This window comes from Hyposmocoma kahamanoa, unplaced genomic scaffold (assembly GCF_003589595.1).
Source record: "Hyposmocoma kahamanoa isolate Upper Pololo Valley unplaced genomic scaffold, ASM358959v1 262, whole genome shotgun sequence".
NCBI classification, from domain to species: Eukaryota; Metazoa; Arthropoda; class Insecta; order Lepidoptera; family Cosmopterigidae; genus Hyposmocoma; species Hyposmocoma kahamanoa.
In genome coordinates this window covers 232,323-252,048 of record NW_020653765.1, presented here as the reverse complement: position 1 = coordinate 252,048, position 19,726 = coordinate 232,323, and the positions used below count along the sequence as shown (strand labels likewise).

Sequence of the window (19,726 nt, the reverse complement as noted above, 5' to 3'; positions counted from 1 at the left end):
ACTACCAGGCGCACAACCTGTTCGTCCCATTACGTGGTATCATAATAAAGGCTCAACGACAATAGCACCTTCTTCCTGGTGAATTCACCAAGATGGTTTAAAAATTAACCATATGCAGAATATGTGTGTAAAAAACACCTCCTTACGTGTTAGACTTCGAAATATGATCAAAGTATAACTGCTACTTTTAAAAACCATCGGCCAAATTGACATAGGCACAAAACACAAAAAATTAATACTACGTTAACAAGAATTTTGCATTTTTAATGCGTAATTAGTCAAATAACACAAAAAGTAATAACCAATATATTTTATAATCTACGATGAATAACTTGTTGTAAAAAATGCATGGTCGCTACGAGTAGAGCAAGCGAAACATGAGCGAAATTTTATAGTGAATAAAGAATAAAATAAAATGCATGCTTAGTTCAAAATCGCTGCCTTTATGCAATACTGCGTTATTGTATGAAGCGACTTTTTCTTGGTTTTTTATTTGTAGAAGAATTCTGTTCACCCTTACATTGACTTGAGTTGCCAAGGTTAAGAGATCCATGTCTAAACGTAAATTAATACACTTGTAGAAAAGATACGACCGTATACCTGCTGACGATCGTACTCATGATATTGGTTCTTGTAGGTACAAAATGCGCAAATTTCTCCGGGGAAGCAAAAGGGAATAAGCATGGGATGAGGCATGCTCATGGACATATTTATAAATGCTAAAAGAAGGTTGAATTATGGTAACAAAGTTCATATGAATCACTAGCCAGATATAACAGAACGTTTAATTTGAAAAAAGTATGACTTCACAGACCACATAAATGTTTATGACTTCAATAGTCTTTCGATTTCTATTAAAATATGTTCAGTGCACCTTTTATCAAAACTTACATGTTATTTATTACAAGTCTATATAATGTTCACAAGTTACACTTTACAAGAAAGTTTTTACAACCTCGTAGAAAATCATGATTATAAAAAACTCTACAGAACTTGTAAACTTGAACGCTTGTAGATTTATACTTGTAAAATCGGAAACCAGAATCACATTCCGCCATTTTCTTTCACCGCCAGTTTTCAATCCCTTAGCTCTTAAACAATAATAATAATAACTTTTTTATTTAGAAAATGAAACTATTTTTCCGGATTTAAACCGTTTCGTTGCGTTAGGGCCGTTTCGGGCCCTTTACAGGTGATACAGTCATCAACCAGTTATGCCTAATATCAATGCAAACCACCCTATTTTATCACTATAGTTACGAAAGTTATTAATTAAATACCTTATTTTTAATTTTACAAATTAACATTACAATTTACGCTATATTACGTTTTACAAATTATTATATTGAATGAATTTTTATTAAGTTCAATGTATTATTAATTAATAATAGAAATTAGAATAAATTAAAACAAATTAATTAGTACTGCAGTCTTTTTTTCTGGGATTTTTGATTAGAGGAAATACAGGATCCCAAACTGGTGGTACGGAGAAATCATCTTCCCTATTGAAATTAGGATGTTTTTTAACTCCAATGGCCTCTCGCAGCATCCTGGGTAGATAACGGACTTCTTTTGGAAGGACCTGGGATTTGTCAAACTTCATTGAATGTGTAGATTTATCCATGACATGCTCACAGACTGCGGACTTGTTTACGCGACGGTGTTTGACATCAGCTGCATGTTCTTTGACGCGGGTACAAATTCTTCGCTTCGTTTGTCCAATATAAGAGAGATCGCACTCTCAGTCAAGTTTGTAAACTCCTGCATCCTGTAAGGAGATGTTACTTTTCACGGGTCTTAGGAACTGAGAAATCTTCCTCAGGGGCTTGAAATAGGTCTTGATAGATGCACGCCTGAGGACTCTTCCGATCTTATCGTCTATAACACCTCTCACGTAAGGTAAAATGGCAGATCTTTGCTCGACTGTTGGCGGTTTCACACGGGGCCTGCGGCATTGGCATGGAATATTCATCTTATTCGTATATAGGACTTGCTTTATATGCTGAAGTTCCCCTGCCAGATGATTACTGTCGCAGACACTATGTGCTCTCTGAAACAAAGATTTGCCCAGGGTAGCTAACTGGCTAGGATGGTGATGGGAATGACCATTGACCATTACCACCTGTATGGGTTTTCTTTCTAAATACAGTATGGCCTAAGGTGTTATTAGGATTTCTTTTAATTAAAACATCTAAGAAAGCTAAAGTACCACAATTCTCTTGTTCCATAGTAAATTGGATCTTAGTACTAATTAAGAAAAAGAATTAAGATAGTCCAAGAAAGAAGGTATCCTATCTTTAGGTAATATTGTGAAACCCTGTGTCGCGAGTGCCATGGACACACACATAGGCAACTACAAATTACACTCAAACTCACGAGAAAAATAAATGTAGGCCATACAAATATTTCTCCCGGCCCGGGAATCGAACCTGAGACGTCTGCGTGGCAATATGGTAACCGATCGGCCACGGAGGCAGTAAATGGCTGAATGGTTGTAGTCCTTGCCTACTCTGAACGGGAAATCAAAAAAGGAGCGACGTGGGAATGCTACGTTTTAAAATTTATTTTTAAATGACTTCAAAAAAGACGGAAGTTCTCAATTTTTTTCAGTTCCCATGCAATGACAAATTAAACATTAAATATGGTCCAGCAGATATATTAGAAAAAGCACAGAACAGTTTGGAGTAAATAACGTTTTTATTAACAGAAATGGAACATTCTTAGCGCTTTCTACCCAGAGCCGGGGCAAAGATGTAGGTTGAATTGTAGGATACATTTCGGTGAGCCTTTATCCATAATAATTACAAATAGAAGGGGCATCGTAAGCAAAAAAAGACTCAGTGTACATTTCGGTAGAAAGCTACATCGCTCACATATTTTCAGTTATTTTTGAAATTACATTTTACATTTTTCCTTAATTCCTCAAAAGTATTGTATGTTTAACGTTTCATTGTTCTTAATGACTGTCTTGTATCTGCTGTACTAATAAACAAGTCACTAGCCTTAAGTATCAACTACATGAACACGATTCGTATTTTAGATAAAAAATGCAGAACATGTCACAGACGTTAAGAAAGACTGAATTTAATAATACAATAAGAATAGCATTGACCTACGAACAAAAGAACAGTTAAAAAATAAAACTTCCAAAATATGCGGTAATGATTTAAATCATGTGCTTTTTTGTTTCGTGCACTTCGCGGTTTGCGTTTGTGCCAATGCAAAACGGGGAAACTTATTAGCAGAAAATAATAGAAAAGAAAAATAAATATACATCAAGATGGGGATCAAGAAATGGGATTTAGGTTAATTAAAAATACGTAAATAAGGATAGCAAATAAATGTATAGCAGGCATGGTAAAACCTTATTTTCTATAACATCCAGAATTGTAGAAAATAAGGTTTTACCCGTTTTACCATAAAATATATAAGTATGAGGAAGATTCTTTGTAACATTATTTCTAACTAGTCATTTGTAACTAGTATATAATATTCTAAGGTTCTAATTTTTGTTTTACAGAGATTTCACTGCCCGTGCCTATGACTGCCAAAGACTACAAGTGATCTGTCTAATTGTTACATTAGCTATGCATTAGCTTTGTTCAGTGTGCTGTCTATGTCCAAAAAATTGTCAACAAACTGTTGAAATTTAAAAAAAATTTTAGTTTTAAAGTCTTAAAAATAGTAAAGAAATGCAAAATTTCGAGTAGTAATAATAATGTAAATATTGAGTATGATCATATTTCAGAAACTTTATATGTTAATTTTTTGCGCTTTCACCGCCCAACCAGGAATAAAATGTAGGCTGAATACCAGAATACATTTTGGAGAGCCTTTACCTATAATAATCAGAAATGGAAGACTTCTGGAACCAGATGACAGTTTCGGAAATGTTGAATTAACGTTTGGCGAAGAACTCGTTTTAAGCTGCGAAGGTTCAGGGTCACTAATACATCCTAATACCATAAACAACGCTGCTACATATACGCTCAGATGCGAGGGAGGGGATAATTTTAGAAACGACGAACATCTGAATGCTCCGTCCTCGTTCAACTTATTCAGATGTCCTTATTCTCCAAACCATATTAGCAGAAAAACTGAAAGAAAATGCTATGAAGGCAACACTTTCATAGAAATCGGCTACAGAGTCGACAACTCATTCTATCCTGTTTACGAAACTTGTTTTAATGAAGATGCATTCCACCCTGTCTACTCGAAATATACTCAAAGACCCTACAACGCTCATTATCAAACGAGAGTGGATAGACCATTCTTTATATCTGATGGTCTTTTCGGCTTGATACCAGTTGAAACTTTATTTTCTCCTAGAGGACAAACAGCAGCTGTAGCTGAGTTAGTTGGTCCGATGATAGATAGGTATATTTCTAAGACAGAATTTTTGTCAAGGGGTCATTTGGCAGCTAAGACTGACTTCGTATACGCATTTGGAGAGCGCGCGACATTTCATTATGTAAATTGTGCTCCTCAATGGGTAGGGTTTAATGGAGGTAATTGGAATACTCTTGAAGTGGACTTGAGGAACCATATTCATCTTTTTGGTCTCCATACGACCGTTTACACTGGGGTTTATGGAGTAACACAGCTATCTAATCAGCTGGGACGCAAAGTGGACGTTTATCTTTACAGTGATGAAAATAACAACCCTGTTATACCCGTCCCATTGTATTTTTATAAAATCGTATACGATCCTGAATCTAAGAGAGGAACCGCTTTTATCGGTATCAATAATCCGTATTATGAACCTGATGAAGCCCGTCAGTTGTTTTTCTGTGAAGACCTTTGCCGTGGCGATGAACGATTCTCTTGGCTAAGTTGGCATCCGGACAATCCTCACGAAGGATATACATTTTGCTGTACCATACCCAGCTTCAGGGAAACTATTAGACACTTACCGTATTTTGAGATCAAAGGTTTACTTACTTAGAAAATTGAATTCGAAATAATTGTTGCTGAATTTATTGGTGTTTGTACTGTCGTCAATTAATTGTACCGGGTGCATGTTTTGCAAAATAAACCATCTGTATTACGTACTTTATTAGAGACTTTCACATTTTTGGTCTACAATATGTCGTAATGTACCTACTGTTTTAGGTAAACTACTTCGGTAAATGAATTTTTGCTAACAAATCTAAAACTCTGACGGTGTATTTTTAAATGGGTTGGTACGTACTTAGTGGGGTGAACGTCCGAAGTAGATACGTAAATGTTATCAACTTGGCATACAAACGTACCTGGCTTTTGACCCTTGGGGTGAAAATGATATTTGCACCTACTGTCCCGTTTTGTAGGTATAAAGTAAGAACATCTATACTCTATGAAAGTACGTCGGTAATCCGAAACTTCGAATCTTAAAGATAAAACCGCATTATGCTAAAATTACTAGTTTGTAAATATACTTCGTTTCAATCCATTTTAAACAAAAAGTAAACAAACAAGTCACTGACCCGACATGTTTAGTGATGGCCAATTGTAATGCCAACTTCAAATCGATTAATTAATCGACCGAATCGATTTGCTTGAGTCATACTAGCGGTTTTCCTTGCACAAGCTATATAAGTATGATTGCCGAAATATTAATTTTCAATCCTCCTTCAAAACCTTACACTTAAGATAGTCGTTCGATTGCGATTAAAATTATCGATTTACTAATAGATTACATAAACTTTCATTGAATGAACCGAACGTTTTTTTTCGTAGGTACATCAGAATGCAACCATAGACAAGTCATTGCTGTATTATAGTTAAAAATTACCTCACTATAATTTTTCAAATACGATTATACGATGCTATTCAAATGAAGTCGAAATCTTCGAAATATACGTGAAAGTGTCATTTATTCGATTTATGAGTGATTGCTTTAGAATTTTAACCAAACAGTTTTGTTTACTTTTGTTTAAAATTGATTGGAACAGACTTTAGTAAGAATTCATGAAAAATACAGTTTCTGTAATACTAAATAAGACAATAATGCGATGCGTTATGGTTGAAATTCCGATAATAAAACTTGATAGTTCTTTTATTACATGCCATGCATTGTTATGTATGGGTGCTATAAGAACAATTAACAATAATACCAATAACCTACGTAATTCTATAGAGATTTCTATTATTCTGACTTTTGATTATTCACTTCCTATATTCATGTTAATTGTCTATATTAAATGTGTTGCTCTATTTATAAAGTTGGTTCTGATATGAATGCCATCCAGTTCTTGCATAGCGTTACAATACGACTGACAGTCTATAGTTGTTTGTTGAAAATAATTTCCGCAAAATGAAGCTCGTCATGGTACGTTATGGTGAAACTTTCTAAAGTTATAAAGTGTATGGCAAATAAAATTTGCAAAATGATGCTTAAAGATCAGACTATTTGATATGGAGAAATAGTTTATTTGTGATTAAAATGGACAATTCTTTTGTTAACCGACTTCAAAAAAAGGTGGAGGTTCTCAATTCAACTCAATATTCCTCCTCTAAGGGTGGCAAACTAGGGGACGAATCCGGTTTCGCGCACTTTCCGGTAACCGAATAAAACTTGGCAAATAGATGTAATTCCATGAACTTTTGAGGTCGGATTTTTTAGTACTGTGTACTGATTCACTAACGTTATGAATTGAGAAATTGAGGTACGTAAATTATTCTGTTTTTTTTTTTCAGATTCTAACTCTCCTAGTTTTATTGACAGCTCTTAGCGACGCTAAAAAAAAAGGAAAGAAGAAATCACATAAAAAGAAAACAACAGTTACAGAATCGCAAAGTACCGTACCAAAATCGACTTTGTTTCCAAAACCTGATAAGAAGATTGTTGGTGGTGACATGTCAGACGAGAAATTAACTTCCAGTAATCTAAGACTTGCGACGAGCACAAGCCTGACAACAGAAGGGGTAGCGGGGTCTAAGGGGCCGACAGGGTCAAAAGCATCTGTAGGGTCAACGGCATCTGTGGGGTCAACGGTATCTGTGGGGTCAACGGCATCTGTGGGGTCAACGACATCTGTGGGGTCAACAGCATCTGTGGGGTCAACGGCATCTGTGGGTTCAACGGCATCTGTGGGGTCTACGGTGTCAACAGCTTCTGTAGCATTAACGGGGTCAACGGCGTCTGTAGGGTCAACGGGGTCAACAGCTACTGTAGCATTAACGGGGTCAACAGCGCTTGTAGGGTTAACGGAGTCAACAGCTACTGTAGCATTAACGGTGTCAACGGCATCTACCGCATCAGTATTGTCTGGAGGAGCGATAGGACAGAATATAACGACCACCCAACAATCAAACAGTTCGAATGTAATTACAACTGATCAAAACCTTGACATCACCGATGACGACGAAATCGAGAATGAACCGTTGATAGCAGATCGAACAGAGGATAGCAGATCTAATGAACTGTCATTTATCCATGAATTTCGGAAATCCAATGATGAACCAAATTTTTTAGCGACTGAACAAGACGATGAAATGTTTACAACAGAACCAATGATAGAATTCAAAAGAAAAAAACGCCATACCAGACTATCTCGTAAAAAGAGGTAAGTATTAACACCGGTTTAGAATTTTTTAAAAACCGAAATTATTTATGGTAGGTAATTGTGGCAAATAGTCTAATATTTCCATCTCGACAGTCGCAAGAAATTAGTTAATTTTATTATATAGCATTATTCTACGATTTTTTGCATAGTACATACGTTTTATGAATGAAATTAAGAAATTGCGTGTCTTATTCCAGCGTGACCATCGTCGAATTTTTGGAAATTTGACTAGTCAGAAAAATAGTAAAGTATAAATAGTAAAAATAGTCGCTATTTAGTTGATTCTAATTGCAAAAAACTGGATTTAGTCGGTCCGCCGTTCAAAAGTTCTAAGGGTGTTTTACTGTCCACGCTGGAATTAGCTTCTTCCAGCGGCACCAATTCTCAATCTCGAGAACTACAACACCTAGCTTAGATTTAATTACACTAAAAAAGTCGTAATTTAGTCGGTACTAGTCGTAAAAAACTAGATTTGGTCGTTACGCCGTTTTGAAGTTATTAAGGTATTTTACTGTCCACCCTGGAATAAGTTTATTCCGGCGGCACCATTTTTGAATCTCGAGAACCGATCGATTGCACCCAGAAAAAGTCGTGAATTACTTAGTCGGTTCTAGTCGCACAATTTTAGAATTAGTCGCTCCTTTATTTAGAAGATATTGGATATTTAATTATATTTTACGTAGAAAAATCGAACACAATGAAAAATGTAAAGCTCCGTCCAACCGTTTATTTAACTTTTGACAACTCGAATTCTAATCCATTAGTGACGTCCTACTGCATTTCCGATTAGATTTTTTTATAACAATAGATATTGTTTATGAAGAAGTTTAAGGGTCCTATTCCAGAACTCTTCAATGCTCAAGTCAGAACTTGAGTATGATTTAGAGCACTAGAAATCATACTCAAACCCTTGCCGTTAAGGTCGTATTTCCAGTGCTTGAAATCATACTCAAGTCCTGACTTGAGCATTGAGGAGTTCTGGAATACGACCCTTGAACATCTTCATAAATAAAATCGATAACCTGAATCGTGAATGTGACCGTTTAAAAAAAAAATTGTCTGATTGGGATCGTGTGTTGCGTTGGACAATTTGTGTACTCAAGAATTAATAATTAATGTTAATAAGGATTCAAGTGATCGTTCCCGTTCATATGGAGAAGAATTCGACGTTTCTTAATAATAAACAATAAGAATTTATTTCATTAATTTATTAGACAGGTACCATTGTCCTACCAACAAATAGACGTCGGGTTCACGCTAAAAGGTGTCCGCACCTATAGGGCGTTAAAATCGCATACAGAGCGTCAAACGCGCAACAGTCTTCGTTTGTTCGACTAACAGCGCGGTTGCTAATCATGCAGTACTATATAAAGTTAAGATTACTGCAGTAGAATGTAAAAACAGGATTTTGTATCATATTCTCACTAAGCAAATATATTGCGTTGTCATAGTTTTCATTTTAAAGTGTTATTTTGTACAGATGTATAGTATTTAATTTATATATAAATGAATCGTAAATATAAATTCCAAAAGCAAACAAAATAAATAGCTAACTGTCCTTTTTCTACACATTGCATTCATAAAACATGGAAAGAACTCCATTGCATCAATTTCAAGAAGCTAAGCTATAAATACTTTTTCGTCATTTTGCACATGCGATTGAAATATTTAGAACAAAGAAAACTATAGAGTCGCTTTGATTTTAATCTTATTTTTAAATGATTTTTTATTAAAAATGAGCAATATCTAATAAAATATTGTTGTATGAGAAAATACATTTGCCCGAAATAACGTTAGCTCGAATTTTCATAATGTCAAATGTATGTTTTTAGGAATATTATAAAAACAAAAGCTAATTTTGTCTTTGTGAAAAGCATCAAAATTACTTGAAAACGTAATGCTTTTATTATATAAATCAGTTTTCGGGAATTACGGATATTTGAGTTTACGTTTAGTTGGAATATGGGTACATTTCAGAAAGTACACACTTATTTTCACATTTGTAATATTTGTATGTTATGTATCTTTCCAACTCTTTATTATTTCCTTCACGTCATTACGTTTGTATAAATTAACTTCGGACATTTTTTCTTGGTTTTTGTACTAAACCCGACGTCCATTTGTTTGACAGGTACCAAAATTTATCAACTTGAATAATCTTAGTTACATAATCTGTTGGTTCGATAAATATCGGAGCTAAAAAGCACGTCGCTTCACTAAAATTAAAAAATAAAAGAGTCTAGAAAGTATTGCGTTTTTGTCTATGGTTGTATGTCAATAATTTTAATTACGGAACTTCGAGGCATGCAGCATGTGTCAAAAGTAGTTCTCAATCGTGATCGCACTGGAATAAATCACGCAAGAAATCTTGTTTTTTTCAGAAGTAACAACATTATTGAAGAAGAAAATCTTGGGACTACTATATTCGGTTTTAAGTTCACTGGCAGCGAATCTCCACCTGGCGATAAAACGATGTACAAAAATATCAACATATGAATGAAATTAATTAAATATGTGTTACTCAATAAAAGCTAGCATATTTTCGGGGGATTTTACACGTATTTCAAACAGTATTTTATAATGATATGAACTGATTTGTTATACTGTGAGTGATAATTTGGGATAAATAAAAATACATTGTATTATACAGATTATTTTATTATGTTCTCTACAAAACTTACATTTACAGGCACCTAAAATGTACATCCTTATCCTAGGTACAACGTAATGGCAAAACAATTCTCCACGTATTTTGTTACAAAATTAAAAAGCCTATCCAAAAAAAGAGTTCCCCAGGGTAGCTTGCCGAGCCCATTCTCATAAACTATTTGGAAAAGATATAATAGATCACACAACTACGAGAAAGGGAGATTTGTTTCTTAGGCACATTTAATATATTGTCTATTTATGGGTATAAAGAAGGGAACTCCTTTCATGCGACTGCTCAATTGATCATTCTAATGAGTACGAAACATAAATAAAATATATCCTACAGGCAAGACTAAAGACAGTACTGGTAACTATCTTTCACACCAATCGAAAGAAAAAAGAACAGAATGTGATTATTGTACTTGTAGAGCTAGATTAGACTCTTTTCACATTCATCCGGCACGACTTTATAAATAAACATTTTACAAATTATACTTACCTACTTAAACAAGAACTTAAACAGAAAATTAATTCGCCAACAATTTCAAAAACGGCATTATTTATTAGACCATGGTCAGTGTGGCGAAAAATGAAACCACTATGTCTACAATTATCTAGTGCCTTATGAATGACACATTTAGAAGAATCATTCACGATGGATCACTCCAGTGTGGAGATCATGTCGCACCGAACGAATTGAAGAAAGTAAGTTTTATGTTGATCCATTGGCTTCCGCTAGATGGCGGTTATTTCTTAGTGAGTCTAAAGACGTCGTTGAGCTGTGAATACGGTGTCCGGGTCGGTATCGCGTTGTACGCGAACGACGGTTGCGCGTCCGCACGAAGAATCACGACACCTGTTAATGTCAGAATATAAATACTTAAGTACCCATTTAATATACTGAAAACGGTAATTTTAAAGGACAGGCAAGATGGAAGTTTAACGTCAAATTTGTATCAACAAAAAAACCAGTATGAAAAATGAAATAAAAGTGGTAGGAAGCGGAAAAAAATTATGATTTATTTGTTTTTATGTGTTCTTTTTTGTTTTTTTTTATGCCTAATTTTGCATAGAAGCCGATAAAACACATAAAGCTTATATATTTTTTGCTTTTATAACATACATTTCGAAAATATGTATTTTGATACCAATTGTAACACGAAGGTGATAGAAAGACAAATTTCGCCTACATTAGAAAAGTAGCATGCATAAGAAAACACTACATTTGGTTTAGATATAACAGATAGAAAATAAAGGCACAGGCAATTAGTGCTTACTGGAATGGTTATTAAAGCTATGCTTCATTACTGTCCGAACGTTCTAATTCAATTTACCCATAATCAATTTACTATTAAAATAACATCATCATGTTGGGTGCTCATTCATTTAAAGAGTTGCGTCTACACTATGAATGTAGTTTACCAATCACAATATGTATTTTATCTTTAAATAATGCAAACTTTCCTTAAATCTTTTATCCATTTTTTAATAGTGATAACTATGCTCTGTTAAACATATTACGTGTGTGGTGCTTCATACATTACCGCGACCAAGCGACTTTAAAGTGACTCCGCGCCCATGGCATTCTAAAATAATACGACACTTTCTACCTGAGGGGTTGACCTTCACTTTTATCTTCGTCTGTGGGGAGAGCACTCCATAGTCAACATCTTCGTATAGGTCCTGAAAGTAGAAGTTGTACTCCGTAAAATTTTGCTTAATTAAGTTGGCTTCCCACTGCCACGGCTCTGGTCTCACGAATCGCGCTACACTAGCTCGTGCTAACACGTGGCGGCGTGGACTCACCTGTGTATGTTCAAAGGCGCGCGGCGCGCCTCGTGGATTCACGAGCCATGGGAAGCCATCATAAGAGACGACGTGAATTTATAGTAGCGTCCAACAATATACGTTTTTTTTTTTCAAAAAACAATATCTATTTTGCATATTATTATATACGTTACATACATTAACATACGGTAATTGAGGTTCATAAAACATTTCAAACATCATTGTTGGCGTTTATACATCAAGCAATATTATCAATGTTGTTTTTTTTTTCAAAACTTAAATAACATGAAAAAAGTTTGTGTTGGGTCACGTCGAAAATGTGGAGTCAATCAATTGATCCAGTCAAGAAATGGCGTATATTTTTTAAAACGTCACGTATTTTTTTTTCAAACTGAAAATAAAACAGATAATGGCTCAACCCTTTTTTGCCTATGTAGTAGATTATAAGAGAGTTGAGTTTAGTTATTATCATGATATTATAACACTGATTTAAATATATTATGTCATAGGTCTGTCAATACATTTTAACATCGATTCTCGATTTCACTGATCATATCCCATTGGTTCATAAAATTTAACATGTGTCATTTTAACTGAGCTAAATTTAGCAGGAATATGGACATAACCTATAAAGAATTAAAAAAGCATGATGTCCGATGAAATGAGAAATTATTTTGAAACCGTTACGGTGTGAAAAAAATATAGCCTTGGATCTAAACGGTCAGAAATTCGCCCAGTTTTTCTTCAATCGTTGAATTGACAATCATCAATCCCATAGTTATTTGAAAAAAATAGAATACGGTAAACGTGCAACTTACCTCAACTCTGTATCCAGCTGGGTTGTTAAGGCCCAATTCCCTAAGCGTCACGGCGACGTCAGAGGGAGTGCCGTCGGTCCGTCTGTTAACGAACGCCACGGCGTATGAGTAGTGACTGCCCTGAATGGGCAGGATCGGGCGGGACCAAATCTCGATACCTCGATGCTGTAGAGAAAATAAATAAAATAATATGTTTCCTTATTGAGGTATACACCCATTAATAAATTTAACATTACTTATTACATTACATAACAATTAAATTGAATTAACGGAAATTTATTATTAGAGTTGTAACGAATATTCGGTTACTGTTCGGTATTCGGCGTATTCGACCTGTTTTTTGCTATTCGGCCGAATAGTGAGTAATATTCGGTATTCGAACCGAATACCTAAAAAGTGGAAGAAACAAAAAAACACAGTAAAGTATCATGTAACATTTATTCATTAATGCAATTTTCTAATTCATCATAGGAAATGTAACATACATATTTAAGTTATTTTTAATCGACTTCAAAAAAGGAGGAGGTTCTCAATTCGACTGTATGTTTTTTTTTGTATGTATGTTATGCGACAACTCCGGTATTTGTGAACCGATTTTTCATGATTCTTTTTTTGTTGGAAAGGGGGTACTTCTGGTCCCATTTCATTTTGAAGAAAATCATCCACCTCGAAGGGTGGCTGTTCATGCATGAAGATTCATTTTTATAAATAGCGCCTAACTTTAATTTAGGAGCTATTACTTTAATGGTTGATTCTGCTATTTCTCCAATTCAAGGCATTTTTCTCTCAATATACTTTGTGTAGTGTCGTAGTGAGAACCTATTTTTATTATCTTCAGTGTCAAGTCTTGTATAGTGGCAAACTAGGGGATATTTCAATAAAACTTAGCAAATAGACGTAATTCCACGTACTTTTGAGGTCGGTTTTTTTAGTACTCTGTACTGAGATTGTTAAGAGATCAAAAAAGGCAAAGAATTAAATGCAAACTACCTACTTATAATTGAAATTTAGTCATGACTAAATGAACGTTAACAGGTCAACTAAGTACTTATTATTTGTAAGCCAAATTAGAATTAAGTTTTTAAAAGTTCATCAAATTGGGCCCAAAATCTGCTAATTTTAAATCCTCTCAGTTGTGTGTCGATAGAGTGCCAATCGCAGTATTTTGTATGTACGTTTGGTATTCTGTTAAGAGTTAAGAGTATACAAAACGTACATCATCCTGCCATTGACACTATCGACATACAACTGAGATGACTTAAAATTGGCAGACTTGGGACCCTGAAACGAAATAAACAAATTTAACTTTCTTCATTCAAATGACTTAAATTTAAATTATAATTTTGAAAATGAAATTATATTTTTATTTGTCATAATTGAAGTTAATAAGTGGTAGAGGTTATGGTGCAGAAAAAATCTACTTTTTTGAATATGCGTTAATCGGGTCGAATAGTTTGGCCGAATATTCGGCTATACGGCCACACTCCTGGCCAAATATTCGGTATTCGGCCAAAGGCCGAATATACTATTCGTTTAAACTCTGATTATTATTAATGAAGTATTATTAGTATTAAGAATTAAATTAAATATAATTTACATTACAAATATATAGTATAATTATGATTAACTAATTTATTTATATTTTAAAAATGGAGTGTTCGCATGAATTGTAGCACGTATCGCCGTCCTTGCAAAAATATTGGTCGAATTATTCACTCTCGTAAGAAAAGATCAAAGTCTTTTTCGTATTATGGCGAAAAAAATACTACTCTATTCACGGCAAACACATTCTTGAAAAAAGTGGATAATTTGCAGATTTGTGAGAATAAGAGGAGAGTAATATGAGAACTGTTGAACTTTTGTACGTTAGTCAACCCAGAGTCGTTCGAGTTTTTGGGGAAACGGATGAAAATTATTGTTTGTATACCTATTTTCGCTGATTCCGGATATTAATAACTCAATTTCAATTAATTAAATTAGTTATGATAAGGTGGGTAGAGTAGTTGTTAGGAAATCCGACTGACATTAATATTAAAGTGCTGTTTTATCCGATTAAAGTTTCTCAACAATAATTACCCCTCTAATCGGTTTCTTTATATCTTATTTAGTTTCCGTTTCATCGTTAAGCAAAATCAGCGCAATTGACATTTTTTATAACTCGGAAGTTACGATAGGGCAATATTAATGTCACTTTGGAAAATATTGTTGCCACGTGGTTGCCACGTTTGTTGTATAATGAGATACCTAATGACGTGTTCAGTTCTCAATGAATTTACTGAAACTGTATCAGCCACAACCATTTTATTTTAGATATTTGACTATTAATCTGTTAATTAATATTCCATTTACATTTAGTGTCTAAGAAGATATATTTATAGGACAATCCACATAGTTTTTTAATTTTTCTGTTATCAAATTCTTTATTTTTACTACTTAGTGAGTCAGTGAAGTCGATACTTTAAAACAACACTATTTTTATTCCATCAAAAACTAGCAAGCATATAAAAGCTTTTAATCGAATCGTTAAGTATGGCAACAGTTTTGATACCGATTTGTAGTACACGTTTTCAATATAAACATTCGATAATTCAAACATAACAATGTCTGAATAATATTCACATATTATGTGAATAATTGAATATTAACCTTATGTCTAATTAAATAAGGTAAATTTTAATTGCATTAGCGAATTGATGGTCTAATAATACACTAGAATGAAATAGGTTAATAATGCAATCGTCAACTCCGGACGGAACAGCTCTAAAGCTGTACATAATAATACTGAATACAACACTCGAGACTCTGGAATATTAACGTATCGTTTAGTTATTTTTTAAAATAGAAGACTCGTTCAAAAGAAATTTAAATCCCACTTCAGACATTCCTTCTGTTCAAAATATGAAATTACCTTGTATATCCGTCTACCCTGAATGCCAAGTGGGTCTTGGTCGACTTCAATGATCTTTCTATTCTGAAGGATCGCTTTGTACTCCGGCCTGATCGTCCTCAAGTCCACACTCATTAGCAGAGGCGCTGCCAGGATTGCCCAGATCGCAAACTGGGTTTTGCTCTGCTCGTAGGATAGGCCGAAGTTTCCGATGATCAACTGGAATTTAGACAGTACAAGTTACAAATATAGCTCAAAAGTTATGTGCATCCGTCGTTATATATTATATAACAATAAACATATATTTAATTCTATATTGCACAAATAAATGTCATTAAAAATTACAAGTTACAAAGGACATATACAAAGGTGAGAGTTCTCTAGAAGAGATCTTTTCCAGCTAAGTCCGCGGGACATTATTGTACGATAAAATTATTAAAATTCAAATGTAAATAAATTTTTCAACGACGACATTATAAATATGGCTGAAATATAAACTTTACATACATAAATACATACAAACACATGTATGTCTGTTATTGATTAACGTCTGAATTTAACAGGAAGAGTTCTTTTAATTTTGCGTTTGAATGATGCTTGTTCATAAAAATAGAATGACATGTAAATATGTTACAAAAGTCACTAAGTACACAACATTTAAGTATAGTAGAACTTATGTACTATGTGACTATAGTAGTGAAGTCAGTGCTAAAGAGTTCAGAAAAAAATATATAAGTAACGACGGTAATTAGGCTGAGAACACCGAATGTGAGAGTGGCCGATAAATAGACGCGAGGCGGTTGATATTCCATTTCAATCTCGAAGGCGGTTACAAAGTGTACAATATTTATCTACCTATTATTTTTTATATTATTTGTTTCATATATTTGATTCATCCGGATTGTAGCCCAATAGAGGTATTGTTTTAAATTCCGAATAAACGTATCGAAACTCGCATCTACACACAATAAGTGTAAAAACTTTAGTAACTCTGCACTTGGTGAATTTATCGAAAAAAAAAACATACATGAGAAAAACGATGCAAATAAATTAACCTGTGTTTTTACGTCCTAATGAAATCGTAAATTTTATAGAGATATATATTACTTTACTTTTTATTAAACACAACATTTGAGTTATACATTAAAATATATTTTTATTTATCTGTGTAAGTCTAATTTTATTTACCTCTTTTTACGTGAAAAAATTTAGAAGGACTACAATAGAATCTGCGATCATATTGAATATGAAAAATAAAAATGAAAGTAGTTTTTAATTCTTTTTCTCGAAACTTAATTAGAGTTTACGATTAAATCTTCCTAGTAGGTATCATCTACCTGTAACAGGAAGACGTGTGTCTTTTTGTGTCCTCCAATATTCTTTAGTATACAGAAATAAACCATAATTAGTTTCTATAATGTACTAAAAATTATTATAAATTAAAGAATTTGAATATTTGTTTATATAATATTTCATGAAGTAATGATAATAATAATAATAACAGCACACACTATCTCTAACATCACCCATTAGGGTGTTCCCAAGATAATAATAACAAAAATAATAATATGGGTACATTAACGGTGGAATATTTTCTCCGTTTCATCGTAGTCAATCGATACCATCGAGTATATAACCAAAAATAGAGACCTAATGTCATTTAATTTGTTTGAAAACTATTCTGCCATATCATTACCGTGACAACTGCGTTCCGATTGGCTAGCCCGAGTTCGAAACAATTGACGGGTGTCGTCAACTGTTTCACTTCAAATCAACCAGTTAACTTGAGCTTTGCAATAATGGACGAAAATTGCAAAATACATATTTAATATTTAATTAACCATGAAATGTTATTCCGTTTGTTTTGTAATTAGATGTTTTGCTGTTTTTCCCACACCACCGAATAGAACAGCACGGCATTGTTACAGATATTATCTTTATTACAATAAATACAGAATATTTTTTGGAATATACGGAGACACACAGGTCACACAGGTTAGTAGATGGCCTGTCTATATTTCAGTGCAAACGAGAGTTGATGTTTATAAGAGATGATGTTTACAACTATGGCACTGTAGATGGTAAATATTTTTTTTTAGGAAATGAAACTATTTTTCCGGATTTAAATCGCGTATATTTATTTTTTCAAACAAACCGACGTTTCGGGCCCTTTACAGGTCCCATGGTCACGGTTGACTTTGATTTTTTTGTTTATAGTATTACTGGTCTAACATGACGCATCCGATAAGAGTACGCAATGTAGATTGCCGAGGAGTTATTTACATTAAGCAACTAAATTCAGTGTCATTTTGTAGTGTTAGAAAATGAAGATTTTTGCGCGGAAAATTATTATTGAAAACCAAGAAACTACCTAAGTACGAACATTTTGATGTATTTGCATAAAACTTTGATATTTTGAAATTGTTACTGAGACTAAACTAAGCATATTTTTTTTAAAACAAATTTTGTATGAAATCGCCCAAAAACTTGTCTAGATGTCAAACTGCAAACGATTATGGTCACTTGCAACATATGGGGTTAGTAGCAGTTTTATTCTGAAATGGCTGAAATGTGCAAGAGTACGCAAATCGACGTGCTGCAAGAGTACGCGCGTAGTCTCATACTATTTTTATTAGAAAAGTGTACTTCTGAATAAAATTTCTGTCGCTATGCCTCTTTCTAAATCAATTGAAATCTTTTGCCACAGTGTAGTATTTTTAAAGGCTTAACAGACCTGAGGCATGTGCTCCGAATGTGTCTGAAATATCGGCTGCATGTGCGCCTGAAGTATCATCACCACTGTAACTGAGGTATGTCCGTGCCACAAGTAGCCTCTTCTCAGCTCTCCATGAGCAAAGGCCCTTGCATACCGAGACAAAAAATCACATTACCAGATAGGTACGGAGGTGATTCGTGCAACCGATAAACGAAGTCCTATCAAAAAAGGTGTTGCGTACTCTTTCCGACGCACATGCGTACGCAAATCCCATTTTGTACTTTTTTATCAATTAAAATCACACTATTAAATATAACTACTTTTCATGATAGTACCTATGTAAGAGTCAGATAAGTAGACTATAAAATAAAACAATAGCGGATTTTCTAACAATTTTTGTTTTCATTCTACACGGTCCACAAACCATAAGTGCGTCGTCTTAAACCAGGCTACCCTACATATACGTGCCGAATTCACTGTAAATTGCTTATCAGCAAACAATGATTTGGAAATTGGCTGAGAAGCAACTGTCAACAACAACAACAACAGTCTACGGGACATGAGTAAAGGGTTAAAAGTAATGGACATAATGTAGTTTTAGTACAACGAAATAGTTTTCTTGCCGCAGTGCTCTTATTGATTTAGTATAAAATGTTCAACGTATGTAAATCATTCAATTTTGGCAGTATTTTGTTGATACTTCTTTATTCAAAAGCAGTAGACGGAAAGCACTTGCAAACCGCACCCTGAAGCCCGTAGTTGGGTTTTTGAGATCCATATCGCGAAACGGGGTAGCCCGCCCGTACTATCATAATGTAACATTTAACTTTACAGTAAACGCTGTAACTATCCATGAACGGGTTAGCAAAGATCCAAAAGCTCACCATATCTGGATCATTCCAGTGGCCAGGACCGGCGTTCGGTACGATGGCATCTTGGTGGTTTCCGTAGTAGTCTATAATAGACTCGACGGAAGCCCACGAGTCCTGGATGTCGTCGAAATTACGCCACAGGTTGCAGTGTTCGATGATCGATGAGAAATTCGGCTAGAAAACATAATATTTTTATAGTAAATATAGATAATAAACAGAAACAAAGAAATATATGATAAAAGTCCACCAAAAAAGAACACCAGACTTATTTTACACACTTATTTAACTACCAATCTAAGAAGATACTTCTTACTCCACACCACTGATTTTTACCAAAAGGAAGTAAATTTTTTAAACTGGTTTAGGAGCTGTACACTCGTAAATAGTATCTACTTAATTACGGCCGTTTTCCCTCTATGGATGACCTATAGGATTACTCTCAAACTTCG

General features: G+C 34.2%; 3 protein-coding genes across 4 annotated transcripts in view; 2 read left to right on the top strand and 1 right to left on the bottom strand.

Moving 5' to 3' along the window:
• The first annotated feature begins 3,732 nt into the window (after positions 1-3,732).
• LOC113228916 lies at positions 3,733-5,181 on the top strand. The gene has a single exon (XM_026462360.1). The coding sequence runs from the start codon at positions 3,734-3,736 to the stop codon at positions 4,943-4,945; it is 1,212 nt and encodes a 403-aa protein (XP_026318145.1). The 5' UTR covers position 3,733; the 3' UTR covers positions 4,946-5,181.
• Positions 5,182-6,295: 1,114 nt separating this feature from the next.
• On the top strand, positions 6,296-10,184 carry LOC113228899 (serine-rich adhesin for platelets-like). The gene is made up of 3 exons (XM_026462337.1): positions 6,296-6,310; positions 6,679-7,547; positions 9,929-10,184. Exons 1-3 carry the CDS (start codon positions 6,296-6,298, stop codon positions 10,041-10,043), a joined length of 999 nt encoding a protein of 332 aa, XP_026318122.1. The 3' UTR covers positions 10,044-10,184.
• Positions 10,185-10,293: 109 nt separating this feature from the next.
• Positions 10,294-19,726, bottom strand: part of LOC113228894 (alpha-N-acetylgalactosaminidase) — a 126,540-nt gene continuing 117,107 nt past the window's right edge. Inside the window, exons 6-10 of one of the 2 annotated variants that reach the window (XM_026462329.1) lie at positions 19,290-19,451; positions 15,711-15,908; positions 12,803-12,967; positions 11,804-11,879; positions 10,294-11,052 (exon numbers count right to left, since the gene is read on the bottom strand). In XM_026462329.1, the coding sequence (XP_026318114.1) occupies positions 10,943-11,052; positions 11,804-11,879; positions 12,803-12,967; positions 15,711-15,908; positions 19,290-19,451 (711 nt within the window). In that variant the 3' untranslated portion in view covers positions 10,294-10,942. The remainder of the gene's footprint in view (positions 11,053-11,803; positions 11,880-12,802; positions 12,968-15,710; positions 15,909-19,289; positions 19,452-19,726) is intronic. The other variant, XM_026462330.1, reaches the window with a different exon arrangement.

Coding starts and splice junctions, on each gene's coding strand:
- LOC113228899 (XM_026462337.1), top strand. Junction 7,548..9,928: donor AGACTATCTCGTAAAAAGAG/GTAAGTATTAAC, acceptor TGTTTTTTTCAG/AAGTAACAACATTATTGAAG.
- LOC113228916 (XM_026462360.1), top strand. CDS start 3,734: ATGATCATATTTCAGAAACTTTATATGTTAATTTTTTGCGCTTTCACC.